General features: G+C 42.1%; 1 protein-coding gene across 1 annotated transcript in view; it reads right to left on the reverse strand.

The window, feature by feature from the left end:
* LOC148107425 (small G protein signaling modulator 1-like) overlaps positions 1-25,189 on the reverse strand; it is an 84,531-nt gene extending 59,342 nt beyond the window's left edge. The window contains 2 exon segments of the mRNA XM_087857153.1: positions 24,603-24,821; positions 24,919-25,189. Of these exon segments, the coding sequence (XP_087713279.1) occupies positions 24,603-24,821; positions 24,919-25,189 (490 nt within the window).
* Between the last annotated feature and the right edge of the window lie 2,195 nt (positions 25,190-27,384).

The following is a 27,384-nucleotide window of genomic DNA, read 5'->3' on the forward strand; positions in this document are numbered from 1 at the left end:
AAGAGGCACAGGGTGGCCAGATAGAGTGGCACCCTGAAAGGCACTGTAAGGACTTACAGAGTACAACAGAAGACGAAGTTGGAGGGTTTTAAGCCAACCGAGGACACAATCTAATTTGCTTGCCTGTGGGACGAACAGACTACAAAGGCCCAAGGGAAGACATAGTAATATTTCAGTAGTTCAAGCAAGAAATGAAAGTAGTTGGGTCCAGGATGGTAGGGGAGAGATGGAAAAGAGGCTGGATTCTTACATATACTGAAGGCAGAACCAACAGGAGCGCAGTGTGCACAGAGGGGAATTTACTGTGAGGCTTCTGGACACTTTCATTAGCTTATGTTTCTGGAAAGTTTGCAAAGAAAAAAAAAACCCGCGTGTGTGTGTGTGTGTGTGTGTGTGTGTGTGTGTGTGTGTGTCTTTTCTTAAGATCTTTACTATATATGCTTCAGGCCCCAGAGACCTTGGATCTCATCCCTGGGTGTGAGAGACAAGATGGGTCAAGGATGACTCTAAGGTTGGGGGCTTGAGTAACTGGTAAATATACCCAATTGTTCTGTATTGAAGTTTTTCTTTCTTATTTCTTTAGGGCCTACTTGGTCATACCTTCCTCGGTGATGCCTCCACGTGGACCGTTAGGAGCTGAAGCATTTGCGTTCTAGAATGCGGGCTTCACAAAGTTATTTTAACCCCCTCTGTTCAAGGAAATTGACCAATGGTCTCTAACCTCCGGTACATTCTGAATTTAATACACGTCAGCGTGTTCATGCTCATCCGGCGGATCTGGATTTCTACCAAAATCATTTCAGCTGCCTTTTCTGGAATGTTTTCAGCTGCCACCCCCTACCACTTTTTGTAAAACCTGAGGTTGGAATTTGGGCACTGGATATTTCAAGTTTGACAATAGTTGCATGAAGAGGGTTGGAGGCAAAGGCAAAATTTTAATTACAGCTTTCGGTATGTTTATTCTTTTCCCTCTGAAGACTGAAGTCCGCCCACTTTGTTATATCAGATGGTTAAATCCCAATTTGAAAGTCCATTTAAATCATAAACGCAGAGCTACTCAATGTCTTTTATTAAAATGAGGCTGAGAATTAGGGAGTCAACTAGATGGGTGGGTGGAATAAGAGCAGGATTCCCAGAAATACCACTTGCTCTTTCCTCTGATATCTTTTCAGAAGAAACAGTAAGCATACCTCACAACCAGAGATATTCAGACTCCAAAATCTACACAAATACAAACATATTTATGCACCAGCACACTCTGCTTGAAGGTGCCTTGGAGAAAGAAATGAGGATACATGAATTTGGAGGCTAGTTTGACATGAAAATTGTGGCTATCCCTTACAATGCCTAAGAGAATAGATGCATGTGAGGGTAACTGGCAAGAGCTTCACTTCCTCCATTGATTACCAGGTTTATTTTGCGCTGACTTGATTGCTTCTCTGAGGGAAGTTATGGATTCTGCTTAAAAAGCGTCTCTTTTTTTTTCTAGGTAGAAGAGGCTCATTCTTTGAGCCTACATATGAGTGAATGTAGCTGCTAGAATGCACCCCCCCCAAAATAGAGGAAAAACGTAATTGGCTCTAACCACCACTTTAAGGTCTTTCAAGGGCAAATGCTTTAGGACAAGGTGGTTGTATGTAGGTCAGGTGCAGGGCGATGCATGGTTATTTGGGACCTGTGAGCCAAATGGGACGAAGGAACTGACCTCCACACCCCTAGGAGCAATTTTTTTAAAAATTGTACCCTACAAACTCACTATCTACTCTTTGCCCCCCAAATGATTTGTCTGGTAAGCATCTTTGGGTCTGTTCTTGCCTCTGCCATGTGGCTTTGTAGGTCCTGTTTCTCTGCTGAGTGAGAAATGATGGTCGGTGTTCTAATGCCAGTCATATCCTCATCCCCATCGCTGCAAGATTTATGCTTGGGAACCCTCTTCATGAATACAGCAAAAAGCCTTTAGTTTGTTTCTAGAATGCTCGTTGCTGGGACGCCTGGGTGGCACAGCGGTTAAGCATCTGCCTTCGGCTCAGGGCGTGATCCCGGCGTTGTGGGATCGAGCCCCACATCAGGCTCCTCCGCTAGGAGTCTGCTTCTTCCTCTCCCACTCCCCCTGCTTGTGTTCCCTCTCTCGCTGGCTGTCTCTATCTCTGTCGAATAAATAAATAAAATCTAAAAAAAAAAAAAAACCCTCTAAAACGAATGCTCGTTGCTGCAAATATCGAAATATGCTCCAAGATCACCTTTGGGAGAAACCAATGACATGAGCAATTCAAAGTCATCAGTCTGATGAAAATTGGATCAATACGTAGGTGAGAAGCAATGAAAACCACCTGAGTTTTCAAAACTTTGCTTATAGATGTATCTTGAAAAGTTCCTATATGAACTTGAAAATCTGTCTTCCTTAAACTCTTTAAAACAAGAGATGGTGGGAACTAAGAAGCAATGTGAAAAAATTATAATGTAAGCTTAAGTAAAAAATAATTAAATTGTATATGCCATAATACAACTATATAAAATTATATTTTACATGGAAAAATTACTATAGAGGACCATTAAAAAATGGAAAGTTTTATTCAACCTTCTTCAAAATAAAATAAACAAAAGAAAACCACTTGGTTGCTGAGATTCCTGGATGCTGTAGGAAACCAGGAAATTAAATGCCTAAATTTGACCTTTATTTGGGACAAGAGTGAAGTTTCATTCTGCAGCCGCTTGGTAACAGTGACACTGTGACTATATTGTTTAAGTGACTGTCATAGTCAGCAGATTTGTCTTCCTATTACTTCATGGTCAGTTAAGAAACACACATTCGATCTAGAATTTTTATTTAACACCAGATAGATTTTCCATGGTTACCAGCTGTAGTGTAACAATAATAATTAATATTCACGGCCTGTGCCTGGCACTATTCTAAATCAACTTGTTTAATCCTCACACAAGCTAATGAGATAAATCAAACTATTTTCATCCTCCCCCCTTACAAATGTGGAAAGCATGGCCCAGAACATGCTAAGATATTGCCCACATCATAAGTTAGTGTCAGAACGAAATTCAAACCCTGAGCAGACTGGCTCCAGGGTCCATGCTCTGAACCAGGAGTCAGTGAACCGTTGCTATAAGGGGCCCATATATATATTTTAGATTTTCAGGCCATCTGGTCTCTGTTGCAACCACTCCACTCTGTAATTAGAACAGGAAAATACCCATAGACAATACGTGAACAAATGAATGGGGCCGTTTTCCAATAAAACTTTATTTGTAGACGTGAAATTTGAATCTCATATGATTTTCATGTGTCATGAAATAATCTTTGTTTTTTACTTTTTCAATCCTTTAAAAATGTAGAAAACATTCTTAACTTGAAGCTTGTACAAAAACAGGTTGTGTGTTGTTGTTGGCCCGGGGGCCATAGTTGGCCAATTCCTGCTCAAAACCATTACTACCACATTTTGAAGTGAGCGGAAAGGCTGAGGGTGCCACCAGGAGAAGGGTCAGGGTGACAAGGGAGACATCAGTATAGGAACTTTCCACCAGAAGTCCGCTGTATGAGTTTGAGTGAAGAGAAGGACTCCAAGTAATACAAGTTACCTTAGAGGTTGGGGCACTTCTGAAAACAGTATGTTTGGGGGAATTGTCTCCTGGCCTAGCCCTCTGAACTCTATTCTGGATGACAGGAACTATAAATAAACATAACTAAACCTCTGTAAGACAGCATACAAGCAACTGCTTTGCTACCCGCTGAACAAGTAGACATCTACAGGTGGACGGGGGAGGAACATTTATCACACCATTGTTCACAACAGCCAAGATATGGAAACAGCTAAGTGTCCATCCAAAGATGAATGGATAAAGAAGATGTGGTGTGTACATACAACAGATTACTGTTCAGTCATGAGAAAGACAGGCATGTGTGATAGCACATGGATGGACCTCGAGGGCAGTATGCTAAGTGAAATAAGTCAAACAGAGAAAGATAAATACTGTATGATCTCACTTAACGGTGAAGTCTAAAAAAAGCCAAATTCATAGAGAGTATAATGGTGGTTGCCAGGTCTGGGGGTTGAGAGAAGTGAGGGGATGCTGGTCAAAGGGCACAAACTTCCAGGTCAAAGATGAATGAGTTCTGAGGATCTAATGTACAGTACGGTGATTATAGCTAATGATACTGTATTATATACTTAAAAGCTGCTAAGAGAGTAGATCTGAAATGTTCTCACCTGAACTATACAGGAAAGCATATGGTAATTACGTGATGTGATCAAGGTGTTAGCCATAGCCGCGGGGGTAATTATTTTGCAATATATGAAGGTATCAAATCAACATGTTATACACCTTAAACTTACACAATGTTATATGTTAATTATATCTCAGTAAAGCTGAGGGGGAAATGAGTGGAGGGGGCATTCTCCTGAGTATCTCAGATCACGGTGCCAGAAGGAGATGTGACAACCTCTGTGAAAACGTTTGCACGGCCAGGTAGCTACTGATGATATCACCTGGCAAAGGTCAGAGCAGAAGAAAAGAAAGCAACGTGGGCAGATGGGTGTGAATTCTGAGTTACACCCTCTGGGCTTTTCCAGAAATACTAGAAGGGAGACTTGGCAGGGAAAGGAGGGTGTTGAAAGTGTAGAACCAGAGACCGATAGGAGTTCTTTTTTTTTTTTTTTTCAGTTTTGCTGAAATATAATGACATATCGAATTGCATGTGGTTAAGGTGTGCGATGGGATGACTTGATACACTTCTTTTTTTTTTTTTTAAAGATTATTTATTTATTTATTCGACAGAGATAGAGACAGTCAGCGAGAGAGGGAACACAAGCAGGGGGAGTGGGAGAGGAAGAAGCAGGCTCCTAGCGGAGGAGCCTGATGTGGGGCTCGATCCTAGATCGCCGGGATCACGCCCTGAGCCGAAGGCAGACGCTTAACCGCTGTGCCACCCAGGCGCCCCCCTTTTTTTTTTTTTAAAGATTTTGATACACTTCTATATTGTGAGATAAGGACCACAGTAAGGTCCCCTTCTGTCACTTCTACCACTTTGTGTGTGTGGTAAAAACATTTAAGATTTACTCTTAGGAAGTTTCAAGGACATAATACAGTATTGTTTTTTTTTTAAAGATTTTATTTATTTATTTGACAGAGATAGAGCCAGCCAGCGAGAGAGGGAACACAAGCAGGGGGAGTGGGAGAGGAAGAAGCAGGCTCCTAGCGGAGGAGCCTGATGTGGGGCTCGATCCCATAACGCCGGGATCACGCCCTGAGCCGAAGGCAGATGCTTAACCGCTGTGCCACGCAGGCGCCCCATAATACAGTATTGTTAGCTATAATCACCATGCTGTACATTGGATTTCCAGAACCTATCTACTTTATAACTGGAAGTCTGTGCCCTTTGACCAACTTTTCCCCCTCCCCCCAGGCCCTGGTAACCACCAATTTCCTCTCTATTTCTATAAGTTCGACTTTTTTTTTTTAGATTCCACATATACATAAGATCGTACAGTATTGGTCTTTTTCTGTCTGATTTATTTCACTCAGCCTAATACCCTCAAGATCCATCCATGTTCTTGCAAATGGGAGGATTTCCTTCTATTTCCACGCTGAATAATATCACACTGTGCATAAATACACCACATTTCCTTTTCCCATTCATCCGTTGATAGGATATTTCCATATCTCGACCATTGTGAATAATGCTGCAGTGAACATGGGAGTGCAGATATCTCTTCAATACCCTGTTCTCATCTCGTTTGGACACACAGATAAGTAATATTCTGAAATGCTTTCACATTCATTAGCTCACTAAAATTGAGACCGCTGTTTGCTGTCTGTAACTGTCCTTGGTTTCAGAATTCATGTTTTTTGAACGTCAGCCTTTTTATTCTCTTGAGAGAACCTACATTCAGCCTCGGATTGTTCGTGCCACAGTACGAGTAACTCCACGTTTTAGGGATTGTTCATTGGGATTACAAGATTTTAAATTGGGATCGTTCGAAAGCCATTCTTTGAATCAAGCAAATCTGTGATTGCCAAGCCCATTAATGATAGCTTAACAAACTTTTCACGTTAAAATGCAGTCAACATTCTAAAGTAATACTCTGCAATCTCAGGGTATGGCTTCAGCCCAAGATGGTTTCGCCTCCTATTTGGGCAATATTCCCGAGCTCACTTTCAAGATAACAAGATCTGTCTACACACTTTGCCCAGATCACCGGGCTCTGCTGCATCGGGGGAGGGCGCCCCAGGGCTTTCTACTTACATAGTTTCTTAGTCATGTTACTGTGGCAGAATGTTCTTATTTAAACAAGCCCTTCCCTCCCATAAAATTAGGCCTCAGGGTTCGTTTCTCAGAACCATTCATACCACAGAGGCAAAAAGTCTTTTAGGAGAAGTAAATTCGCTTATGTTCTTTGTGGAGACAAACTCCAGTTAGAAATGGCCTGACTGCTAATGTCTGTCCTTGTTAACTGGGCATGGCCCACACTTCAAGTGCCCAGAGGGCTCTAGCCCTGGGAGTTGTGTTTTGATTTCTCCTGTAATTTGCCAGAAGGGCCTCTATCCAAGGAGGTCACAGGTCTCTATGAGGCAAATTAAAACGTGAGCCAATTTTGAGTAGTTGCTGGGGTGAGTGGGGGGATTCCATTGGCCTTGATGCTTGGAATTTTTTCCTCCAAGAGGTACAGTTTCAGGGATGTACACAGACGCAATTAAAAATTACTTGGGGCACGATTTGACTTTTTATTTTATGTTCTCTATACTACTTATTATCTTTTTAATAAGTGTGGTAGACACAACGTGATCCCCAAGGATGTCTATTTCCTCATCCTTGGAACCTGGGACTATGGTACTGTATGTACATGGCACAAGGGACTTCGCAGATGTGATTAAGCGACAGATCTTGAGGAGGAAGCAGCCAGGAGCCGAGGAGCCTTCTAGAAGCTGGAAAACATAGCAAAAAGGATTCTCCCTTACAGTCTCCAAAAGGAATACAGGTTTGCTGACACCTAGATTTTAGCCCCTGAGATTCATTTTGCACTTCTGACCTGCAGAACCCGAAGATAGTAAGTTTGTGTTGCCTCAAGCCACTCAGTTCGTGGTCATTTGCACAATAGTAACAGGAAACGAACACACTCCGTGTGTATTACTTTTACTACTTTAAAAAAAAATTTAAAGAAATAGAAACAAACAGATGTAAGCCTGTTGGTGGAGGAAAGGTGGGAAGTGGGATGAAATCCCACCCTCTTTCTTGGTGAAGGCAGGCAAGGCCATATTTTGATTTTGCATGTATTCATTTTAAAAGTTTTAACCAGGCTGGAAAAACTGCAGGAAGATCCATTGTCATGGAAACCCAAACACGGGATTATCAGACATGATAATCTGTTTTGAAAGACTTTCAACCTGAAGAACTTTCTGCCATCCCACCCACCGTGGTGCTGCCCAGGGAGGTTGGCCTAGGGATCAAGCTGACACCTGTGCATATGGATATCTCTGAGCAATCTAGGCCCTGTGAGAGGGTGATGGCCCCACTCGTGGCCTTTTATTGAGAAATCAGTGTGGCCGTCAGGTAGGATTGGTAAGAGATCCCAGGACAGTGCCTAGGAAAGATGGGCATAGCTCTGTCTCAGCCAGGTAGGCAAGAGACCTCCCTTCCTTCATCCCATCTTCTCTCTACCATTCTTTGGGGTGACTGTTTTCCCCAGTGCTGGGACTTTACACTTCAGAAGTACCTAGCAGGATGACTTGTAAGCACATCGTTAATGAATGTTGATATAGTGATTTGGAGAGCACCACAACTCTCAGACTTACTGGTGATCACCTAAAATGGCACTCTTCACCCTTATCCCTTCACTTTTATCACAACTGTGTGCAGGATTTAAAACCACCAGAGATGTCCTTGGTAGCCAGTCCAGGAAATCTGGTTGGAGTAACTCAAGTGAAATACAATCTTTCTTCCAATGAAAAGGAGGAAAAGAAGGTGGTGGCAGGGCAGGTGACAAGCCCAATTGGGAGTTTGGAAGTGTAGTTGGGGGGAGGTGGGGGACTAAAAGATTGCATTACAGCTCCTTTTTGAAAACTGCTTTATCACAACACTCAGCGCCACTTGAAAGGATCTGCATCTGTCTGAGGCCCTAGAGTGCTGAGGTTTTTCCTGCACCTGCCAAATCATTCCTGAAACTGACACTCTTTTTCCCAGCCAATGGAATCGTTCTATTAAAAATTGGAATGAGTCGACTTTGCAGTGCTTTGGTTGATAGAAGAAATAGTCATTCTTAGCAGAAAACAAACAAACAAACAAAAAAACCCTGCTTGGTGCATAAGTACCAGGACAAAGACAATGTTTAGTCAAAGAACAGGGAAAATAAAGTACTCAATCTAGGGACAAGAATTCCTCCTTTAAGGGACCGTTGTTGTATGGTTGAGCCAAGGTATATGGTAGCAGGATAAAAGGACACTGACAGATCAGTATAAAACCATCACAGAGCCCACTTCCCCAGTGAAGAAATTGCCTTCAGGTGAAGCCCAGTGATTGACCCAAGATCTATTAGGTGGTAAGTGGCCGAGCCAGGAATTTAATACAGATGTCCTGACTCCAAGCCCAGTGCTGCCTACTTATCAAGCTGCCCAGCTGTCAGAAAGACTGTGATGCCAGCTGTTTGTAAGTGTCTATCACTTCTGCTCACACTTTCTTAGCCAAGCAAGTCACATATCCATGAGGCAAGACATACAAACCTGGGAGCGTAGTGAATAAATGGGAACAATGATATAATCTATATCATTTCCCTCTGTCCCTTGGACCCAGTGGTGGTAGCAGCTGTTGATAACCCCTAAATTAGCTCACCCTCCTTGGGCTTTTTTTTTAGAATTGACAATTACTCTCATTAAATCCTCACCAAAAATTTGTAGTCTGCATTATCATCCTCATTTGATAAATGAGAAGGCTGAAATTCGAAGAATTTAAATGATTTTCCCAAGTTTAAAAACAATGGACTAAAACGAGTATCCTCAGAGGCCAGAGTTCAGAATCCGTGTTCTTTCTTCCCCTCTAGCATGCCTTCCTTTGTGGAATTGGACAAAGCACACATGTGTCCATGTCGGAAGCAGATGAGGATGACTCCCATGAAATCTCTGGGGGACATACAAGGACACTAGAGATCTGAGCTATGTGACCGGCATGAGTCACTGAAGAGAAGTTCCAGCCCTTTGTTGCAAGTTTGTCTTTCTGTAAACCCAAGGGGTCATACCAACAGTTACACTTTCTTCTAAGTGAAAGGTACAGGCGGTGAGGCATGGCAGCCAACAATTCTGCTACATGCTCTGCTTCCTGAGACACTTAGCCTGCAACCCATCACCTTTCTGCCTCTGTTTCCATCAACACTCCGTAGACTGCTAAACCTCTAGGTGGGGTAGTTTGGGTTTTTAAAAAATAAGCACCAGGCCCATTGCAGCATTCACAACAGCCAAGAGATGTGATCAATGGATGAACGGATAAAGAAAATGTGGTATATACAAGCACATATTATGCAGCCTTAAAAAAAAAAAAAAGAAAAAAAATTCTGTCACATGCTAAGACTTGGAGGAACCTTGAGAACATTATGCTAAGCCAGTTACAAAAGGAAAAATACTGTGTGATTCAACTCATATGACGTCTCTAAAGTAATCAATAAATAGGAAGGTGGTGACCAAGCGCTGGAGAGAGGAGGGAGGAGGAATTTGTTTTAATGGGTACAGAGTTTCAGTTCTGTAAGATGAGGAAGTTCTAGAGATCTGTTGCACAACAATGTAAATATACTTCAGGCAACTGAGCTGTACACTTAAAAATGATTCAGATAATAAACTTAATGTTATGTGTTTTTTAACCACAATTTTTAAAAAGAGAAAAAAAATTACAACTAATACACACACGTAAGAAGTAGGGTTCTCCAGGCTAGAAGTAGGATGCTGGCTCGGGAATCATTACACAGCTTGGAGATGCCAATCTAGGCTGTAACTAGGTAACAAAACTGTAGCTTTCGGGCTCACCATGCTTAATCAGATTGGAACTCAGCCATTGAGCTTTACCGGTCTTTACCGCTAGATGGCGTTAAATACTACCTGTGCTAATCTGCAGAGAGAACAGGGGAAGAGGTCTGTTGAGGCAGATTTTTTGACTACTCACAGTGCACAACTACCACAGTGCTTTTCATTCCAAAGGCACTGGATAAATATTTATGCCGTTGAATTGAAGGGACTCTAATAGCATCTGGTGTTGACTCTCTTGATTTGAAAGCTGTCCTCCTAACAACCAACACACTGTCATGGAGTCCCCACTGTGGGCTTCCAACTGGTCTCAACTCCACATCACTCGGCGTTTGTGCAGCTCGTGGCTGCGTGCTGACACTGGATCTCCAACTTCTGCTTTTCCTAGGACCTGGCTCCTGGGTACACTTCCCTGATTTTGCTTCTCTCCTCCAGTTGGATTTGCGACCCTGTCCGTGTCTCCCTCTACTTTTGCCCTCTGCCCTCCTGGACTTCATCCAGTCTATACTTTTCCATTTGCTTCCTCCTCTCTCCGTTTTGTGTTTTCAAACCTTGGACACAAAATACCATTACATTTAGCACAACCCGGGGATTCATTGGAAGATAGTACTAAGAGTTTTTAGCATCTCCATATGACAGCCAGTGAAGGTTTGATAACAAGCCTTCTATACAAAGTAAGCACCAATAAGCCATTCTTGTCCCCCTGATAGAAATACATTGGTGGTGGAATCCTTAGTCTTAGAGGGGGTGCCTTTCAGGGAAAATCTGACCCATCTTCCTATCTCTCACTTACGGTAATCTGAAAATATCCAAATACAAGTTATCACTGTCAGACACACAAATTAGTACAAAGGCACATAAAGGCCTGAAACTCGATACCCGTGTTTTTTTTTTAATTAAAATAGGAAGGACCACCCAAAATATCCTGCAGATGCTCTTTTTTGCCCTAATAGTGTTTTATAATAATTCGTTCCTCTGTGTGAGTTCTTCTAAAGATGATAAGCGAAGGCTGAAGTGATGGAAACATACATTCTGGAAGATCTCCTACAGGAGAGATACCAAGACATAGCCATAAAGCAGACAAAGGCAGAACAGCAGCCTTGAGGTTGATTGCTGATCAGAAAGTTCTACCCCTGGCTCTGTCCGTCACCACCTATGGGACCTTGGCTAAGTTATTTAGGGACTCTTAAGTTCTGTTCTGTTCATCTATCCAATGGGGATAAAAATACTACCAGCCTGATAAGGTTATGACAAGTAAGTACAAAGATCTATGTAAAGCTCTTAGCACAGTAATCCTTAATAAGATTTAGGTAAGTGGAAATAGTGAAAGCAACACAAAACACCAGTTTCTAATGCTAAGCGAAATAAGTCAAGCAGAGAAAGACAATATTCATATGGTTTCACTCATTTATGGAACAGAAGTAGGAAGATCGGTAAGAGAAGAAAGGGAAGAAGAAAGGGGGGGTAAACAGAACGGGAAATGAACCATGAGAGACTATGGACTCTGGGAAGCAAACTGAGGGCTTCAGAGGGGAGGGGGGTGAGGGATTGGGATAGGCCGGTGATGGGTATTACGGAGGGCACGTATTGCATGGTGCACTGGGTGTTATACGCAAGTAATGAATCATGGAACTTTACATCGAAAACTAGGGATGTACTGTATGGTGACTAACATAATATAATAAAAAATTATTATACAAAACAACAAAAACAAAAACACACCTGTTTCTGCCATGAAAGGGCAGGTTTTAAAAGAATTCTGAAAATTCAGAACGAATAGGCTCTGGCATAGCTGCAATTTATACTTAGAACAGTGGGTGGCGCTAGTACCATAGCTATGGAGCATGACCTTGCCCCTGACAATTTTTTTTTTTTTTTTAAACAGCATTCCTTTTCAGCTTTCTTCTCCAGGAATAGCAACATTTCCCCCTTGATCTTTTAATTTTTGTTATCCCCTTATAATTTCATAGGCTATTTTCAGTAGCACAGTAAATTATCTCTATTTTAAAACGCAGACACAAATTGCCATGAGCTGATTTCATGAAATTTTAAAATTTATTTTGAAGTTTTGCCCTCTTTCTAATTCATTCCCCAAACTTAACTGTATTGTTCTATTATGGGCATTGAAACAAATATTTCACATGTGTGAACATCGTTCATCCCAAGAAAGTTTCAAGCCCCTTTTTCTAGGATACCATAGGATATGTTTATTAGAAGGAGTGTTTGAAGAAAAGACTGAGCATAGCAGGAAAACTACCAATGGTTCTGAAATCATCCCTCAGTTGCTTGGTGGATATGCTCATGGTTAATTCAGCAATGATTATAATTACATGTGTTTTTTTTCTTCTTTTTAATTTTTAAATTTTTAAAAAATTTTAAAAGATTTATTTATTTATTTTAGAGAGAGAGAGAAGGAGCGAGCAAGCAATAGAGTGAGCACGCAGGGCAGGGGGGGCATAGAGGGAAAGAATCTCAAGCAGACTCCCCACTGAGCGTGAGCCCAACTCAGGGCCCGATCCCACAAGATCATGATCTGAGCCAATACCAAGAGTGGGACGCTTAACTGACTGAGCCACCCAGGCGCCCCTATAATTATATTTTCCAATTCAATTTGTGTTGCTCTCACAAATACCTTCATGAATTTTATTTCCTATGCTGTTGTCATTGCAACTAAGTTCAGGTCATTCTCTAGGCTGGCCTAGAAGCTACAGGTTGGACCTTCTTTGGTGCCTCAGGCTTGAACTGTAACATGGCTCAGGGCTCCTTCGCATCACAGGGTTTAGAGATTCTCTAAGAGTTAACTCAGTCCCTAAGGGTAAGAGGCTCCCTCAGAGCCAACTGTAGGCAAACACAGGCTCAGTGCAAAATGTATTTGTGCAACCACACCCCAAAGTCTTGTTTGCTGCCATAGTTCTGTGGTCTGAGCAAAAAGGGTGGTGTTAGCAGAGATCGACAACAGGGGCACGGCTGTCAGCTTGGGAGGTGAACTCTGAGGGTCCCGCTAATGCCTCTTAGGGGAGCAGCAGCCACCAGACTTGCAGAATTCAGAATGACATCCTACAACCCACTGAAAGGCCCATTCTACCCAAGAGAGCACGCTACTGACAAAATAATAGCAACCGGCGTGACCTGTTTAAACTTCTCCGTGACAGGTGAAATAATTTTGAAGCTAAATTCTCTTCTGTGTTTGAAGATGGGTCAAGTTTAACCCAACTTTGCAGAAACTGAAATATCACACATACCATATGGTAGTAAATTTGGTGAAAGAGCCTCAGTGGGTTTTGTTTTGGGTTTTTTGTTTTGTTTTGTTTTGTTTTGCCTATGGAGTCCCCATACATGTACATCAAAACAAGGGAAAAGAGGGAGAATATATTTGCAAATGACACTACAGATAAAAAACTGGTATCCAAGATCTACAAAGAACTTCTCAAACTCAATACACAAGAAACAAATAAATAAATCATAAAATGGGCAGAAGATATGAACAGACACTTTTCCAATGAAGACATACAAATGGCTAACAGACACATGAAAAAATGTTCAAAATCATTAGCCACCAGGTAAATTCAAATCAAAACCACACTAAGATACCACCTTACGCCAGTTAGAATGGCAAAAATAGACAAGGCAGGAAACAACAATTGTTGGAGAGGATGTGGAGAAAGGGGATCCCTCCTACATTGTTGGTGGGAATGCAAGTTGGTACAGCCACTCTGGAAAACAGTGTGGAGGTCCCTTAAAAAGTTAAAAATTGAGCTACCCTATGATCCAGCCATTGCACTACTGGGTATCTACCCCAAAGATACAGACGTAGTGAAGAGAAGAGCCATATGCACCCCAATGTTCATAGCAGCAGTGTCCACAATAGCTAAATCGTGGAAGGAGCCAAGATGCCCTTCAACAGATGACTGGATTAAGAAGATGTGGTCCATGGGGCGCCTGGGTGGCAATGGGGCGCCTGGGTGGCACAGCAGTTAAGCGTCTGCCTTTGGCTCAGGGCGTGATCCTGGCATTATGAGATCGAGCCCCACATCAGGCTTCTGATATGAGCCTGCTTCTTCCTCTCCCACTCCCCCTGCTTGTGTTCCCTCTCTCGCTGGCAGTCTCTATCTCTGTCAAATAAATAAATAAAATCTTAAAAAAAAAAAAAGAAGATGTGGTCCATATATACAATGGAATATTACTCAGCTATCAGAAAGAACGAGTTCTCAACATTTGCTGCAACATGGATGGCACTGGAGGAGATAATGCTAAGTGAAATAAGTCAAGCAGAGAAAGACAATTATCATATGGTTTCTCTCATCTATGGAACATAAGAAGTAGGAAGATCGGTAGGAGAAGAAAGGGATAAAGAAAGTGGGAGTAATCAGAAGGAGGAGTGAAGCATGAGAGATTATGGACTCTGGGAAACAAACTGAGGGCTTCAGAGGGGAGGGAGGTGGGGGAATGGGATAGACTGGTGGTGGGTAGTAAGGAGGGCACGTATTGCATGGTGCACTGGGTGTTATATGCAACTAATGAATCATGGAACTTTACATCAAAAACCAGGGATGTACTGTATGGTGACTAACACAATATAATAAAAAATATTATTATAAAAAAATACACCAAAAAAAAGAAAACTTATAAGAAAAAGAATCTAATAAAAATGTATTTTCTTAAAAAAAATAAATATATGATAAAATTCTGATTGTTTGAAAGTATTCGTTGTTGATTCTGTTAGCCAGTTATATAATCAGCACACAATAACAATTTGGTCTCAAATGCATGTCTCGCATTTCCTTGCATTGGATAGAGCAACCCTGAATACTGCTCTAACCACGGTGTTACCGGACCTCACTTCTTATTTCTGGCGAATGGGAATACGTGACAGCGCTGAAGTGTGATGCCGTGTGCCAGTTTCCAGGACACGCTCCTCATCAAGTTGAGGATGAATGTCTTATTCTTAGTTTACTAAGAGTTTGGATTGCGAGCGAATGCTAATTTTAACCAAATGCCTTTTGTCTATCCACCCACGATGGCTTATCCATACTGAATCCTTGAAGAGATGCACTAATATTTCATTCCGAATCTCTATTTATAGCTGTATTTGTATTATATTTGCACAAATATCAATGTATATTTTTTTTCCTCCCACATTTTAACAGGTTTTTCTGCCAGGGTTATGTTGTTTCATACGATAAGCCAGCAAGCATGCCATCTTTTCCTATGGAAGAGTTTATATTACATCCTCAACGGATCTCTTCTTGGAATATACAAAAAGCATTCGCCTTTATGGCTAGGCCTGCCACGTTTCTTAGACGTAGTATTTTGACGACATTTTCGATGTCTTCTCTGCTGTTTGGCCGCCTGAGGTTGTCTATTTCTTGGCTCAGTTTTGGTCATTTACATTTTCCCAGTGAATTCTGTTTGTGATGTTGACAATTTATTAAGTGAGAACTATATGCATAATCTTATGTAAATTTGCTCCTCTAATTCTGTGGTCCTATGTCCTTTGGTATTTTTAGTTTCATATTTATGTTTCGTTTTGTTTTTAAGTAGGCTCCGGGCCCAGTGCGGAGCACAATGCAGGGCTTGAGTTCAGGACCCAGAGATCAAGGCCTGAGCTGAAATTAAGAGTCGATCACTTAATCGGACTGCGCCACCCCGGCGCCCCTGTTTTTCTTTGATTCTTGGCTGTGTTCACTACAGGTCTATTCATTCTATTGGTATGCTTCTACTTCAAATGGCTCACAGAACCTTAAGTAAAATACATGGCCATTGCAATTTTCCTGTTGTTCACATTCTAGGTGAATAGTAGTTTCCTGTCTTCGAAGAACACACTTATACTGAAGAATTCTAACATTTGAACCCAGGCAATGAGTTACAACAACAGGTTCCATACATACTATTACAACTGCTATATGAAAAAAACACTTTAATATAAAATATAATACAATTAAATTCTTAAATCCACATGGTAGGTTTAAAAAAAAACTGAATGCTTAATGTATTCTTAAGTAGTTACTTCAATAAATATGCATTGATGCGCAAAAAGTTTTTGTTCGGTATTACAGCATATGCAAAGATGAAAAATAAAATTATCCCTTACCTGCAAGTTCTTTAAATATACTTTAAAATGGGGATCAATGCACATAGAGCCCTAATACACAAATAGAATAAACGCCGTCATAGAAGCCCGAAAGTCCATTTGAACACAGGGGATAGAAAAAATAACATCTGTGTGGAATGGATCTTGTCATCAAGTCTCCCTTTTGACAGGCTGCTATGAAAAAGATGTGAAGTTATCTATATGTGATGTTTCTTTCTTTCTTTTTTTTTTTTTATTTATTCAACAGAGATGGAGACAGCCAGCGAGAGAGGGAACACAGCAGGGGGAGTGGAAGAGAAAGAAACAGGCTCATAGCAGAAGAGCCTGATGTGGGGCTCGATCCCAGATCGCTGGGATCACGCCCTGAGCCGAAGGCAGACGCTTAACCGCTGTGCCACCCAGGCGCCCTATATGTGATGTTTCTTGTGCATTAATACGTGTTTTCTATCTGGTCACGCTGAGAACACAGTTGTATGGGAATAACAAAACAAAACCAAAACCATATTTCTCCTGACGGTTAAGAGACAGAAATTGCAGAGGATCCACGAGACTTCTACTATATAAGAAACACAAACTGACAAGACAGTATGACAATCACTCTTAAATGGAACTGCAACCCTATAATCAATCACAAAGTCATTATTGAGAACCGTCAGTCTTCTAAAGTGGTAGGTCTCAACAATCAATGGCCCTGGTAATTTTACTAATATCTTAAAAATAAAACCTAGGACACCGTTCTTTTTGGTATTCAATAGAATGTGGGTGTGGTGTGTTTATGTGTTCAGGAAGGTAGAACTACTTTTTTTTTTTAAAAGATTTTATTTATTTATTCGACAGAGATAGAGACAGCCAGCAAGAGAGGGAACACAAGCAGGGGGAGTGGGAGAGGAAGAAGCAGGCTCATGGTGGAGGAGCCTGATGTGGGGCTCGATCCCATAACGCCGGGATCACGCCCTGAGCTGAAGGCAGACGCTTAACCGCTGTGCCACCCAGGCGCCCCCGAGGTAGAACTACTTTTTAAAAATTTTATAAAAATTTTTATAAATGATGTTGAGGGAAATTTTTATTTATTTATTTATTTATTTATTTATTTATTTATTTATTTATTTAACAAACAAAAAAGTGGTTTATAAACCCTGTTTTGCCTTTGCTTAGTTATTATGCAAATTTATGTCATATATGAATCCAGCTGTACTTCCGAATAAAAACATTCTGACTTAGTCTTTGAAAAGTTGAAGCTGTACTCGTCAAACCTTTTTTTGTTTTGGCTTTTTATGGAAAAAATAATGTATAAATGATGTTGAGAGGGGCGCCTGGGTGGCTCAGTCAGTTAAGTATCTGACTCTTGGTTTTGGCTCAGGTCATGATCTCAGCACAGAGTTTGCTTGAGATTCTCTCCCTCTCCTTTCCCCTCTGCCCCTCCCCCTGCGCTCTCTCTCTTTCTCTCTCTAATAAATAAAATCTTAGAAAAAACAAACCTATCTATGATGTTGAGAGAAAAAAAAGGACAGTCTTCAAAATGATCAATGTTTCATAATTTTAACAGAAAAAGCATGCATTAAACAAGGTGGAAATACTGTAATTCAATACTCTGGCATTTATAGCATAAAATATATGTCAGCAACATACACCGTAAATATGATTTTTGAAATTATACTCTCAAATACTTTTAAAGTTGTTGTTACAGGAAAGTGGAAATTTTATCCTATCCTTTAGTGAGCTATATAAAAGCAGTACTTAATATATTTCAGTGCTATGTCTTCAAATATTTTTCAGCACTTAACTATAAATCAGAAATGTACATCTCAGAATTTTATGCATCTTTACTGATTTGAGAGGATAAATCTTTTGTTTAGTATTTTTAATTATATTATTACTCCTAATATTATTTATGAGTACCTGGCTTGCTTTTTTTTTTAAGATTTTATTTATTTATTTGACAGAGAGAGACAGCCAGAGAGAGAGGGAACACAAGCAGGGGGAGTGGGAGAGGAAGAAGCAGGCTCCTGGTGGAGGAGCCTGATGTGGGGCTTGAACCCAGAACGCTGGGATCACGTCCTGAGCCGAAGGCAGATGCTTAACCACTGCGCTACCCAGGCGCCCCAGTACCTAGCTTTCATACAGAAATGTGTAGGAAAGAAAACAGGTCAAGCACATTCAAATTCTAACTCAATGAGTTCGCAATTCTCACGAAGAGAGGTTTTATCAGCAACCATAGACGGTGCTAAGAAAAATGAAAAAGACAAAGGAGCAATTGAAGCAGGTGGGTTTGCCACAAAACAGATGGGCTTAAGAAAGAGAAAAAAAAATGATTTCAGACAGAGGGAAAAGAGTAAACATTAATCAGAATGCTCTTCCAAGTATATAGGGTTGTGTGAAATGAGGTGTGAAGTTTGGAGTGGGTGGAGAAGACAAATTTATAACATGGAGGCAAACTTACAACGAAGCAGTTATGATATTTGAATTTCTCACTTCTTTGTCATTAAAAGACCTTAAAATTTTTGAGAGCACACTCTAAGAATTGGTTATATTTGCTTAAGGAACAGCTTAGCTACATTTGCATTATTTCTTAGTTTATACCAAAATTCTTTAAAAATGACATGCTTAGGGGCGCCTGGGTGACACAGCGGTTAAGCGTCTGCCTTCGGCTCAGGGCATGATCCCGGCGTTCTGGGATCGAGCCCCACATCAGGCTCCTCCGCTGGGAGCCTGCTTCTTCCTCTCCCACTCCCCCTGCTTGTGTTCCCTCTCTCGCTGGCTGTCTCTATCTCTGTCGAATAAATAAATAAAATCTTTAAAAAAAAATGACATGCTTAAAGATACTTTATGTGGATCTGAAAATCTCACAAGAATATAAGCTCTACGAATAATGATTTTTAATTATTGAAAATACCTTATCTTTATAGTTTGCCTTTATATCTCATGTTGTACATATATGCTTGTTTTCTTTTGATTTATATTCAAATGCCATTAAAGGTTAAGCAATTTTCATTTATAGATTAAAAAGGTTCTTATAAACCAATAGTTGCGGTGAAGCTCTAAAACTAGAGATATTGGAACACTTTTTTTTTTTTTAACATTCTGGTAGCTCAACAAAAACAACTTAAATGCAGCTTATGAGGCCTGAAAAATTCTGGAATAACATGGGTTAAGCACATGCTTGGTCCGGACAAGTCCAGCAATTTATTTAAGTAACCTTGCTTTCAGAGAAAAATTTGAAACTTACATAATTGACGAAATATCACCTTTACTTCATTGTACATGGCAACTCAGAACAACACTTATTTAATAATTATTCATTTAACTCTAATTAACCTCTCTTCACTTTACTAGAAGTCGGGGCCCAAATTCAGTCACCCTGCTGCCCGCATCCCAAACTCTTACCTTTTCTTCCCTCCTTTGCGCCTGTCAAAACCAGAATAGGATATGGACTCCAAGGGTCAGGAATTTGTTCTTGCACCTGTTAGCTGAGATCTATAGGAGACAAAGGCATGAAAGCCAAGATTTGTGTCCGTATAATTTATGGCCCAGTAATCCCATTAGGTTTATCTACATATGGTTCAGTAATCAACTTCCAATGCCATTCTCCAAAATGACCAAATTCAAATCAAGTCTACATTTTTCAAGCTGTTTTCCCCCATGACACTCACATTCCTACTTGCATTAAAGATAAGTCTTGCTAATTGGGTTCTGAGTCTATCCCAGTATGCCCCATTTAGGGTCTTTTCTATTTTTCATTCTGTATCTCATCTGAGTTTTTAACCTTTCTGTCCTGCTGCTTACTTTCTATTACTATGTAAGTACTAAGTGATAATGGGACGTCAAACAAGATGAAGGTATAAGACATATATAAACAATATTTAGCAACAGGCAGTCATTGTTAAATTTAGTGAAAATAGTTTCATTCAACTATTAGGGCATGGGAAACCAGGTATCAGCAGATGCTCGCTTTCAATCCTTTTTCCCTATTATTGTAAGAGTAATTCCTCAATTATACAGTTCTGGCAACTTCAGTCTTTCAGTTAAAATACTTTCACGGGGGGCGCCTGGGTGGCGGAGTCGTTAAGCGTCTGCCTTCGGCTCAGGGCGTGATCCTGGCGTTATGGGATCGAGCCCCACATCAGGCTCCTCTGCTAGGAGCCTGCTTCTTCCTCTCCCACTCCCCCTGCTTGTCTCTCTCTCACTGGCTGTCTCCATGTCAAATAAATAAATAAAATCTTTTTAAAATAAATAAATAAATAAAATACTTTCACGGATTCCAATTTCTCTCAAGATAAGATACACTTAGCTTAGAAAGCTCAGCTAAGCATAATTCATTTCTTCACATATGCCCCCATTTTTTGACTTTGGCAATTCCTTTGGGTTGGAACAGTCCTGAGCTATTCTTCACTTGGCTCCATCAAGACCACATTCTTAAGATGTTGTTATTTCATCTTGGTGTATGTGGGGTTTATGTGAATGCTTTAATCTCCAAACTAAATTAGAGCCTCATGATGTCTGCACCCACTGACAGAAAATCTTATTTTTAATACCGGTGTCACTTAGCTTATACAAAATGCTTATATATATTTAATTCCCATGAAGGTATAAACTTTGTCTTTGTGATCTTCAAATAAACCATCAGGAGATTGCACAGTTAAAGAAAAATCTAATAAGTGAACGGATGCGTGACTGAATCAATTGTGGGTGGATAGGCAGAACTGTCAATGAATGAGTAAATGCTACTTTGTGAAAAATCTGAGTTTACAGAGTTACAAATCTATGCTAAAGACTGAGTTATATATTTAAATCAAGGTTGGGATAAAAAAAATAATGTGCATTTGAGGGAGGTCCATAAAAGACTAGGAAATGCAGAATTTTTTTGGTGAAATTTAGGAAGTTATTGCATGATTCCTGACAAATGGTTATTGTACTTAATTCTCAGAATGCAGTAGAAATGATAAAGGGATGGGGAAGATAATCTTTACTTCTCCATATAAACAGAGACTTGGTTAAGTACTTTACTTCTCTAAACCTGTTTCTATCAGTAGACCAGATGATATTAATACCTATTTAAGGACAAATTAAATAATTAATTATTCATAATTTGCATGTGCCAGTCACAGAGTAAGCATTTAACGTTACTTGGCGTTACATTTCTTATGTCATGGATCTCTTTTGTTATTTACTTGCTTATTTATGTTTGAGAGAGAGAGAGAGAGAGTGAGTGCCTGTGTGAGCGAGGGGGAAAGGGGGAAGAGCAGGGGGACCGGGAGAGAAAGAATTCCAAGTAGGCTCCACACCCAGGGCAGAGCCTGATGTCGGGCTCCATCTTACAACCCTGAGATCATGACCTGAGCTGAAATTGAGAGTCAGAGGTTCAACTGACTGAGCTACCCAGGCGCCCCATCATGGATCTCTTTTTATGTTGTTGTCTTGTTCCTAATAATCTTCTGGTTATTTTTGGATCAGGCCCAACCGAGTCTCTCACTGATAACCACACAAAATGTGCAAATACACAGTTCCTATTACCATCACGGAGTGAAGGTAGGAAAATGATAGTTTTTGAGAGTTCGCACATTCGACAAATACTCATTCGAAAACATAACAAATGCCAAAATCTGTCTAGGTCCTGGAGATACAGTAATTGACACTTGTTGTTAAGTGTTATGAAAAAAAATAATAGATGGAGAAATGGCAGTGCCATCTTTCAACCTGGAGTTATGGTTTGAATTGCACTTTTAATAGAGTTGTCAGGGAAAGTCTTTCTGAAAAGATGACACTTTATCAAAGACCTGAATATGTATGAAAGGAGTGGGAATAGCAAGTTCAAGGCCCTGAGGCTAAAAGGTGCCTAGCATATTTAAGGAATACTAAGGTTGGAACAGAGTAAGTAGAGAATTAGAGGTCAGAATAAAGATTAATAATAACAATGAGAGGACTAGATAATGTGGTTTTCTTCTCAAGAGTAAGAAGGGTAATCACTGGAGAGTCTGAGTAAATGAAAGATATGATAGGACCCAAGGATATGGACAGCAAGATTTGAGAACACAAAGGAGATATAATATACTGTGCAGAGAATAGACTACAGAGGCAAGCTTAAAATCAGTAAGACTAGTGAGGAAACTATCACAGTAATCCAAGAAAAAAGATTATGATGGGTTGAACTGGGGCAGCAGGTATGGAGGCAGGGACGTGGACAGTGTCTGAAAGGAGAAGCAACAAGACTGATAGATCACACAGGGGTTATTAAAGAGAAGAGAGAGTAATGACTCCAAGTTTTTTATCCTGTGTAACTGCTAGTTTCTGCAAAGTAGGTTTTCATAGAAGCAGGTTAGGGTAGGGTGTGGCAGGGATACAGATATGCTCTCAGGACCCCTTCAAGAGAGGAAATCCGTCCAACTCAGAAGAAAATGGCTAGCTGATCGCTGCCAGCTCACTGCTAGCTCCTTCAGGGTTTGCTTCAGCTCTCTAGCCAACATCATGCTTTTTTCAGGACAGATCCAGCAGAAGAGCTAAAGAAGGTGATGGTGCCACTTCCGGAGAAGGCGTGAGAAAGTCATTCAGGGACATAGTCATTTTCGTCCAACATGAGATACTTCTAAAAAGGGCAGTCTTTGCTCCAGGGCTTCTCACTGAGCTGGTAGACACTGCCGGAGCAGCATCCTGGTCTAGTAACTCCCCCAACTGAATCACGTTTCCTCCCTTTAACGTTCACAGCTGTAACCCCTGACAAGTCTTCCGCATTCCGAACTCACTGTCTGCAACACGACTTCTCAGATTTTCAGGGAACAGGCTGTCCTAGGAAATTAATTCATCTGAGAAATCAAATCTTCCCACTTGGTCCAAATCTCTACAGAGAACGAAGTACAGCGCCGGCACGTGCATCAAGCGTGAGTGCAGGAATGAAGACTCAACTTTCCTTAGGGCGTCAGCATCTGCTTACATGGCCGGAGCACGTCCATGTCGGAAACTCTAGATGAACCTTTCCTCGGGCAAAAACGATGGTATTCCACGAAGTCTGTTTATTTCGATGCCACAATCCCATAACAGAACAAATTCCTTTTCTTCACATGAATGTTCTTAAAATGTGTGAGATCAGCTGTCACAGTTTCTTCTATTTTCCTTCATTGTAAGCAGAGTATGACTTTTTTTCTAACTTTCCTTGTACTTGTCGTTTCCTCTTTGCTGTTAGCACTATATTCCGACAACCCAAAACTTAGGAAATTTCTCAGAGCAGACCACCCAGATTACTTCGTAGGTAAAAAGCAAAATGTAGAAAATAGTAGTGTTGACACTTACTTAAAATTTTTATTATTATGATTTTAAATATGGCAAATTTAGTATCATCATAGTGTCTGTAAGTATATTGATATATATCTGTTTGTATATTTATGCGTGTGTGGTTTTATTATCTATGTCTATAACTATATTTAATCATTTATCGTGTAGTAAAAAGGGCATTAGATTTAAAGACACAAACCTAAATTCCTAATTCTGATTCTGCTAATTCTTATGTATCTGAAATAGCCCAAGTCGTAATTGCTTAACTTTGGGTTCCTAATTGTAAAGAGTGGTATAATAGATGTGAACATTTTGTAAACCATATAAATACATAGCTATGAACACAGATAATTACATAGTTATGACGTGGCTGTTGGTTTAATTGTTTGTATGTCAAACTGGTTAGCTCATCTATCATAACATTCACTGCATGTTTGATATCTGATTCAATTAGCAGTTATCCATGCAGTTTAAAAGGCATGAATCACTAGCCCATTTATATGATTACTTAATGATACACTTGTAAACAGTTCATCTAATTTATCTTGGAGGACTAGCCTAAAATACTGTCTAAAGGTAGAGTTAGCATGCACTTGCCCATTTATTCATTTTGCAAAGTACTGTTCAGTATTTATTGTATTTCAGAGGAAATGTGCTCGGTCTAATCCAATACTGTGACATTCTGGTAAAATATATAATAAGGTTATTGCTTAAACCATTCACCCTCAATAGCTTAAAAAATGTAAATAATCATAAACTACAAATATGTATATTTAAGATATTTTTAAATTCCAAGATACAGTTCTGCTTTTTTATATTAATATAAATTATCATTATTTTCTTTATAATTTATATAAGGAGTTAAAACCATCTTATTTTAATTTCTCTTCAAATTTGACATGGTATATAATGGAAAGCCATTAATATGAATGAAATATATCTACATATATATAGTTATAAATAAATTATGGAAAATATGTCTTTATATATTATGTATTTTGAATGGAGATATACAGAATTGAGTCATTTAAGAAAGAATTCATAATACTTGTGTATAATTTTAAACAACCAGATTAAATCATCCATTCATCCATCCACCCATCATTTATTCTATACACTGCATAATGTTTTGTTTCCTTCTGTCATCACTCCAATTTCTCTGAATGTGAAAGGGGAGAAAGAATTTGTAAAGAGGAGTGTCTGAAAAAATATGTTCGTTAATACTTGCCTATCCAACCTTCCAACAAAAGCAACGCCCGCCAGGCTGGAGGCCGCAAGGGTGACCCTTGAAAGCGGGGCCCGCTGCGCTGGAGGCCGCAAGGGCGACCACGGGAAGCGGCGCCCCTGCGGGAAGCACTGGCGGCGGCGCCCTTGTTGGAGGCAGCACCAGGCGCGGTGAAGGCCGCACGGGGTTCACGGAAGCCGCGCCTCAACCGGAGGCGCCGGCATCGGTGCCCTTCCAGGAGGCGGCACCCACCGAGCTGGAGGTGGCCGAAGCCCACACAGAAGCAGCGCCCTTCCAGGAGGCGGTGATGACTTGCTGGAGGCGGTACCGGCAGCAGTGAAGGAAGCAGGGACGTGCACAGACGCGGCGCCCTGCTGGAGGCACCACCAGCGCGACCGGCGCACTGCAGGCCTGCAAGAGACGACGCAGGCGGCGCCCGCCGCTCCCGGGGCCTCAAGCTGGAGGAGGCGGCGGGCGTCCACGGAAGCGGCACCCCTGCCAGAGACGGCGGCAGCGGTCCCCTTGCTGGAGGTGGCGTCCGCAGCAGTGCCTTTCTTGCAGGCAGCGCCCGCCTCACTGGAGGCGGCAGGAGCAATCATGCATGCGGCGCCCCTGCCAAAGGCTTCTGGGACCGCGCTCCTTCTGGAGGCGGGGCCCGGTGCGCAGGAGGCCGAAGGGCACCCGTGGAAGCCCCGCGCGCTGGACGGCCCTCCTCACTTTAGTGCGGCAGGGACTCCGGCGTGGATGCAGATGGCGGCGCTGGAGGCTTCAGCAGCGTTGATGAAGTCAGCAGCGGTGGCGCTGAAGGCGTCCTCGGCCTCAAGGGAGTCAGCGGGAGCAGCGGCGTTGCTGGAGGCGTTGGAGGCCGTGCAGGCCGTGCTGGAGGCGGCGCCAGTGGTGGTGTTCCTGGAGGGGCGTTGACTGAGGACGCCTCGGTGCTGGAGGCAGCCCCAGCGTCGGCGGCGCCTCCCTCTGACATCAGTGGTGCCCGGACTCTGGCATTGAAGGCAGCATCACTGGAGGCCAGGGCGGCGTCAACAGATTCGGCTTCAGCGCTGGAGGCGGCGGCGGTGGAGGCAGTGGCAGCAAGGGCGATGGTGAGTTCCCAGGCGGCATGGGCTGCGATGCGAGTGGCAGTGAGGGTGGTGATGGTGTCGCGGGTGTGGATGTCCGTGGTGTTGCCGGCGGTGGCGGCGCGTCAGTGAGGTCAGGGGCCCCGGTGGCAGCGGCGCGTGCATTGTAGGTACGCAGTGAGGTCAAGGGCCGTGATGTCGTGGGTTTCCTGGCGGGGAAGAGGATGGCGTGCTTGGTTAGGGCTCTGAGTCCCAGGCGGCGGTGAGGGCGAGGGATATGAGTTGTCACCGGGTGGCAAGGGCAGCAGTGGTATGGTCGTAGGCGAAGATGGAAGAGGGCATGGGTGGAATGTTCAGCGGTGGCCACAGCAGCAAGGGCTGCGGCTCGGGTGGCAGGGAGATGGGCTGCGTTGGAAAGGGTGGTGAGGTTGGGGAACGCAGCGTGGCGAGGGCGGTGAGTTCTGCGGTGGCAAGGGCGGCGTGGTGGCGATGGTGGTGAGGTCCCTGGCATTGCTGGCAGCGGTGTGTCAGTGACATCAGGGGCGGCAATGTTGTGGGTGGCGTAGGCCGTGTGGACGACATCAGAGGTCAGGGTTGTTAGTTCTGCCAGGGCAGTGGAGTGGATGGATGCAGCCTCAATGGCAGCCCTGGCATGGGCGAAAATGGTGTGTTCCGGGGCAACCTCAGCGGTAAGGGCGGGAGTGGCATCCTGTCTATGGGAGTGGTGGTGTGGGCAGGGAGTTCTGCGGCGGTGGCAGCCACAGCTCTGGTGATGAGGTCCCTGGCATTTCTAGCAGCCAGGACGCTGGCAGTGAGGTCCCTGGCGTTTCTGGCGGTGGTGGTGCATCAGTGACCTCAAGGGCCGTGGAGGCAGCAGCGCAGGCCCTTCCATGCACCAGTGACATCAAGTGGGTTGGCATGGTGGGCAGCATTGGCGGTGAGGATGGGGGGGAGGGAGAGGTCGGTGAGTGTCCGGGTGTCAAGAGCAGCCAGGGCAGTGGAGTCGGGGAGGGCACTTGCGGTGGCAAGGGCACAACAAATCTTCGTTATGGAACCATTTCTCCACGGACATGGACTTGTAGGTTATCCTTCTCTCTTGGCTCCTCTATGTTACGTTATGTATATACAGTCTTGTATTATACTTTGCATTATAGATGTTGTATATGTTGTTTATTTAAATATTATGCTTTATATGTTATATTACTAAACAATACTGTTGCAATGAAAATGCAGGTCTAAATATATTTCAAATAGGTATTTTCATTTTCTTTGGCTAAAAGCTAAGAAGAGAAGTTACTGTATGGTGGGGTAGTTCTCTTTTTAATTTTTCTTTTGTTTGCGGAGCCTGCATACTGTTTTCCACAGCGTGTGCACCTACTTAGGTACCCAGCAACAGTGCGCCAGGGATCCCTTTCCTTCACATCCTAGGTAAGGTTTGTTATTTCTGTCTTTTTAAAAATTATTTATTTATTTTTTATTTATTTTTAAAGATTTTATTTATTTATTTGACAGAGATAGACAGCCAGCGAGAGAGGGAACACAAGCAGGGGGAGTGGGAGAGGAAGAAGCAGGCTCCCAGCGGAGGAGCCTGATGTGGGGCTCGATCCCAGAACCCCGGGATCACGCCCTGAGCCGAAGGCAGATGCTTAACTGCTGTGCCACCCAGGCGCCCCATCTGTCTTTTTCTTTAATAATAATTTTTTATTATGTCATGTTAGTCA

This window comes from Ursus americanus, chromosome 30 (assembly GCF_024610735.1).
Source record: "Ursus americanus isolate L20-20 chromosome 30, mUrsAme1.1.p, whole genome shotgun sequence".
NCBI classification, from domain to species: Eukaryota; Metazoa; Chordata; class Mammalia; order Carnivora; family Ursidae; genus Ursus; species Ursus americanus.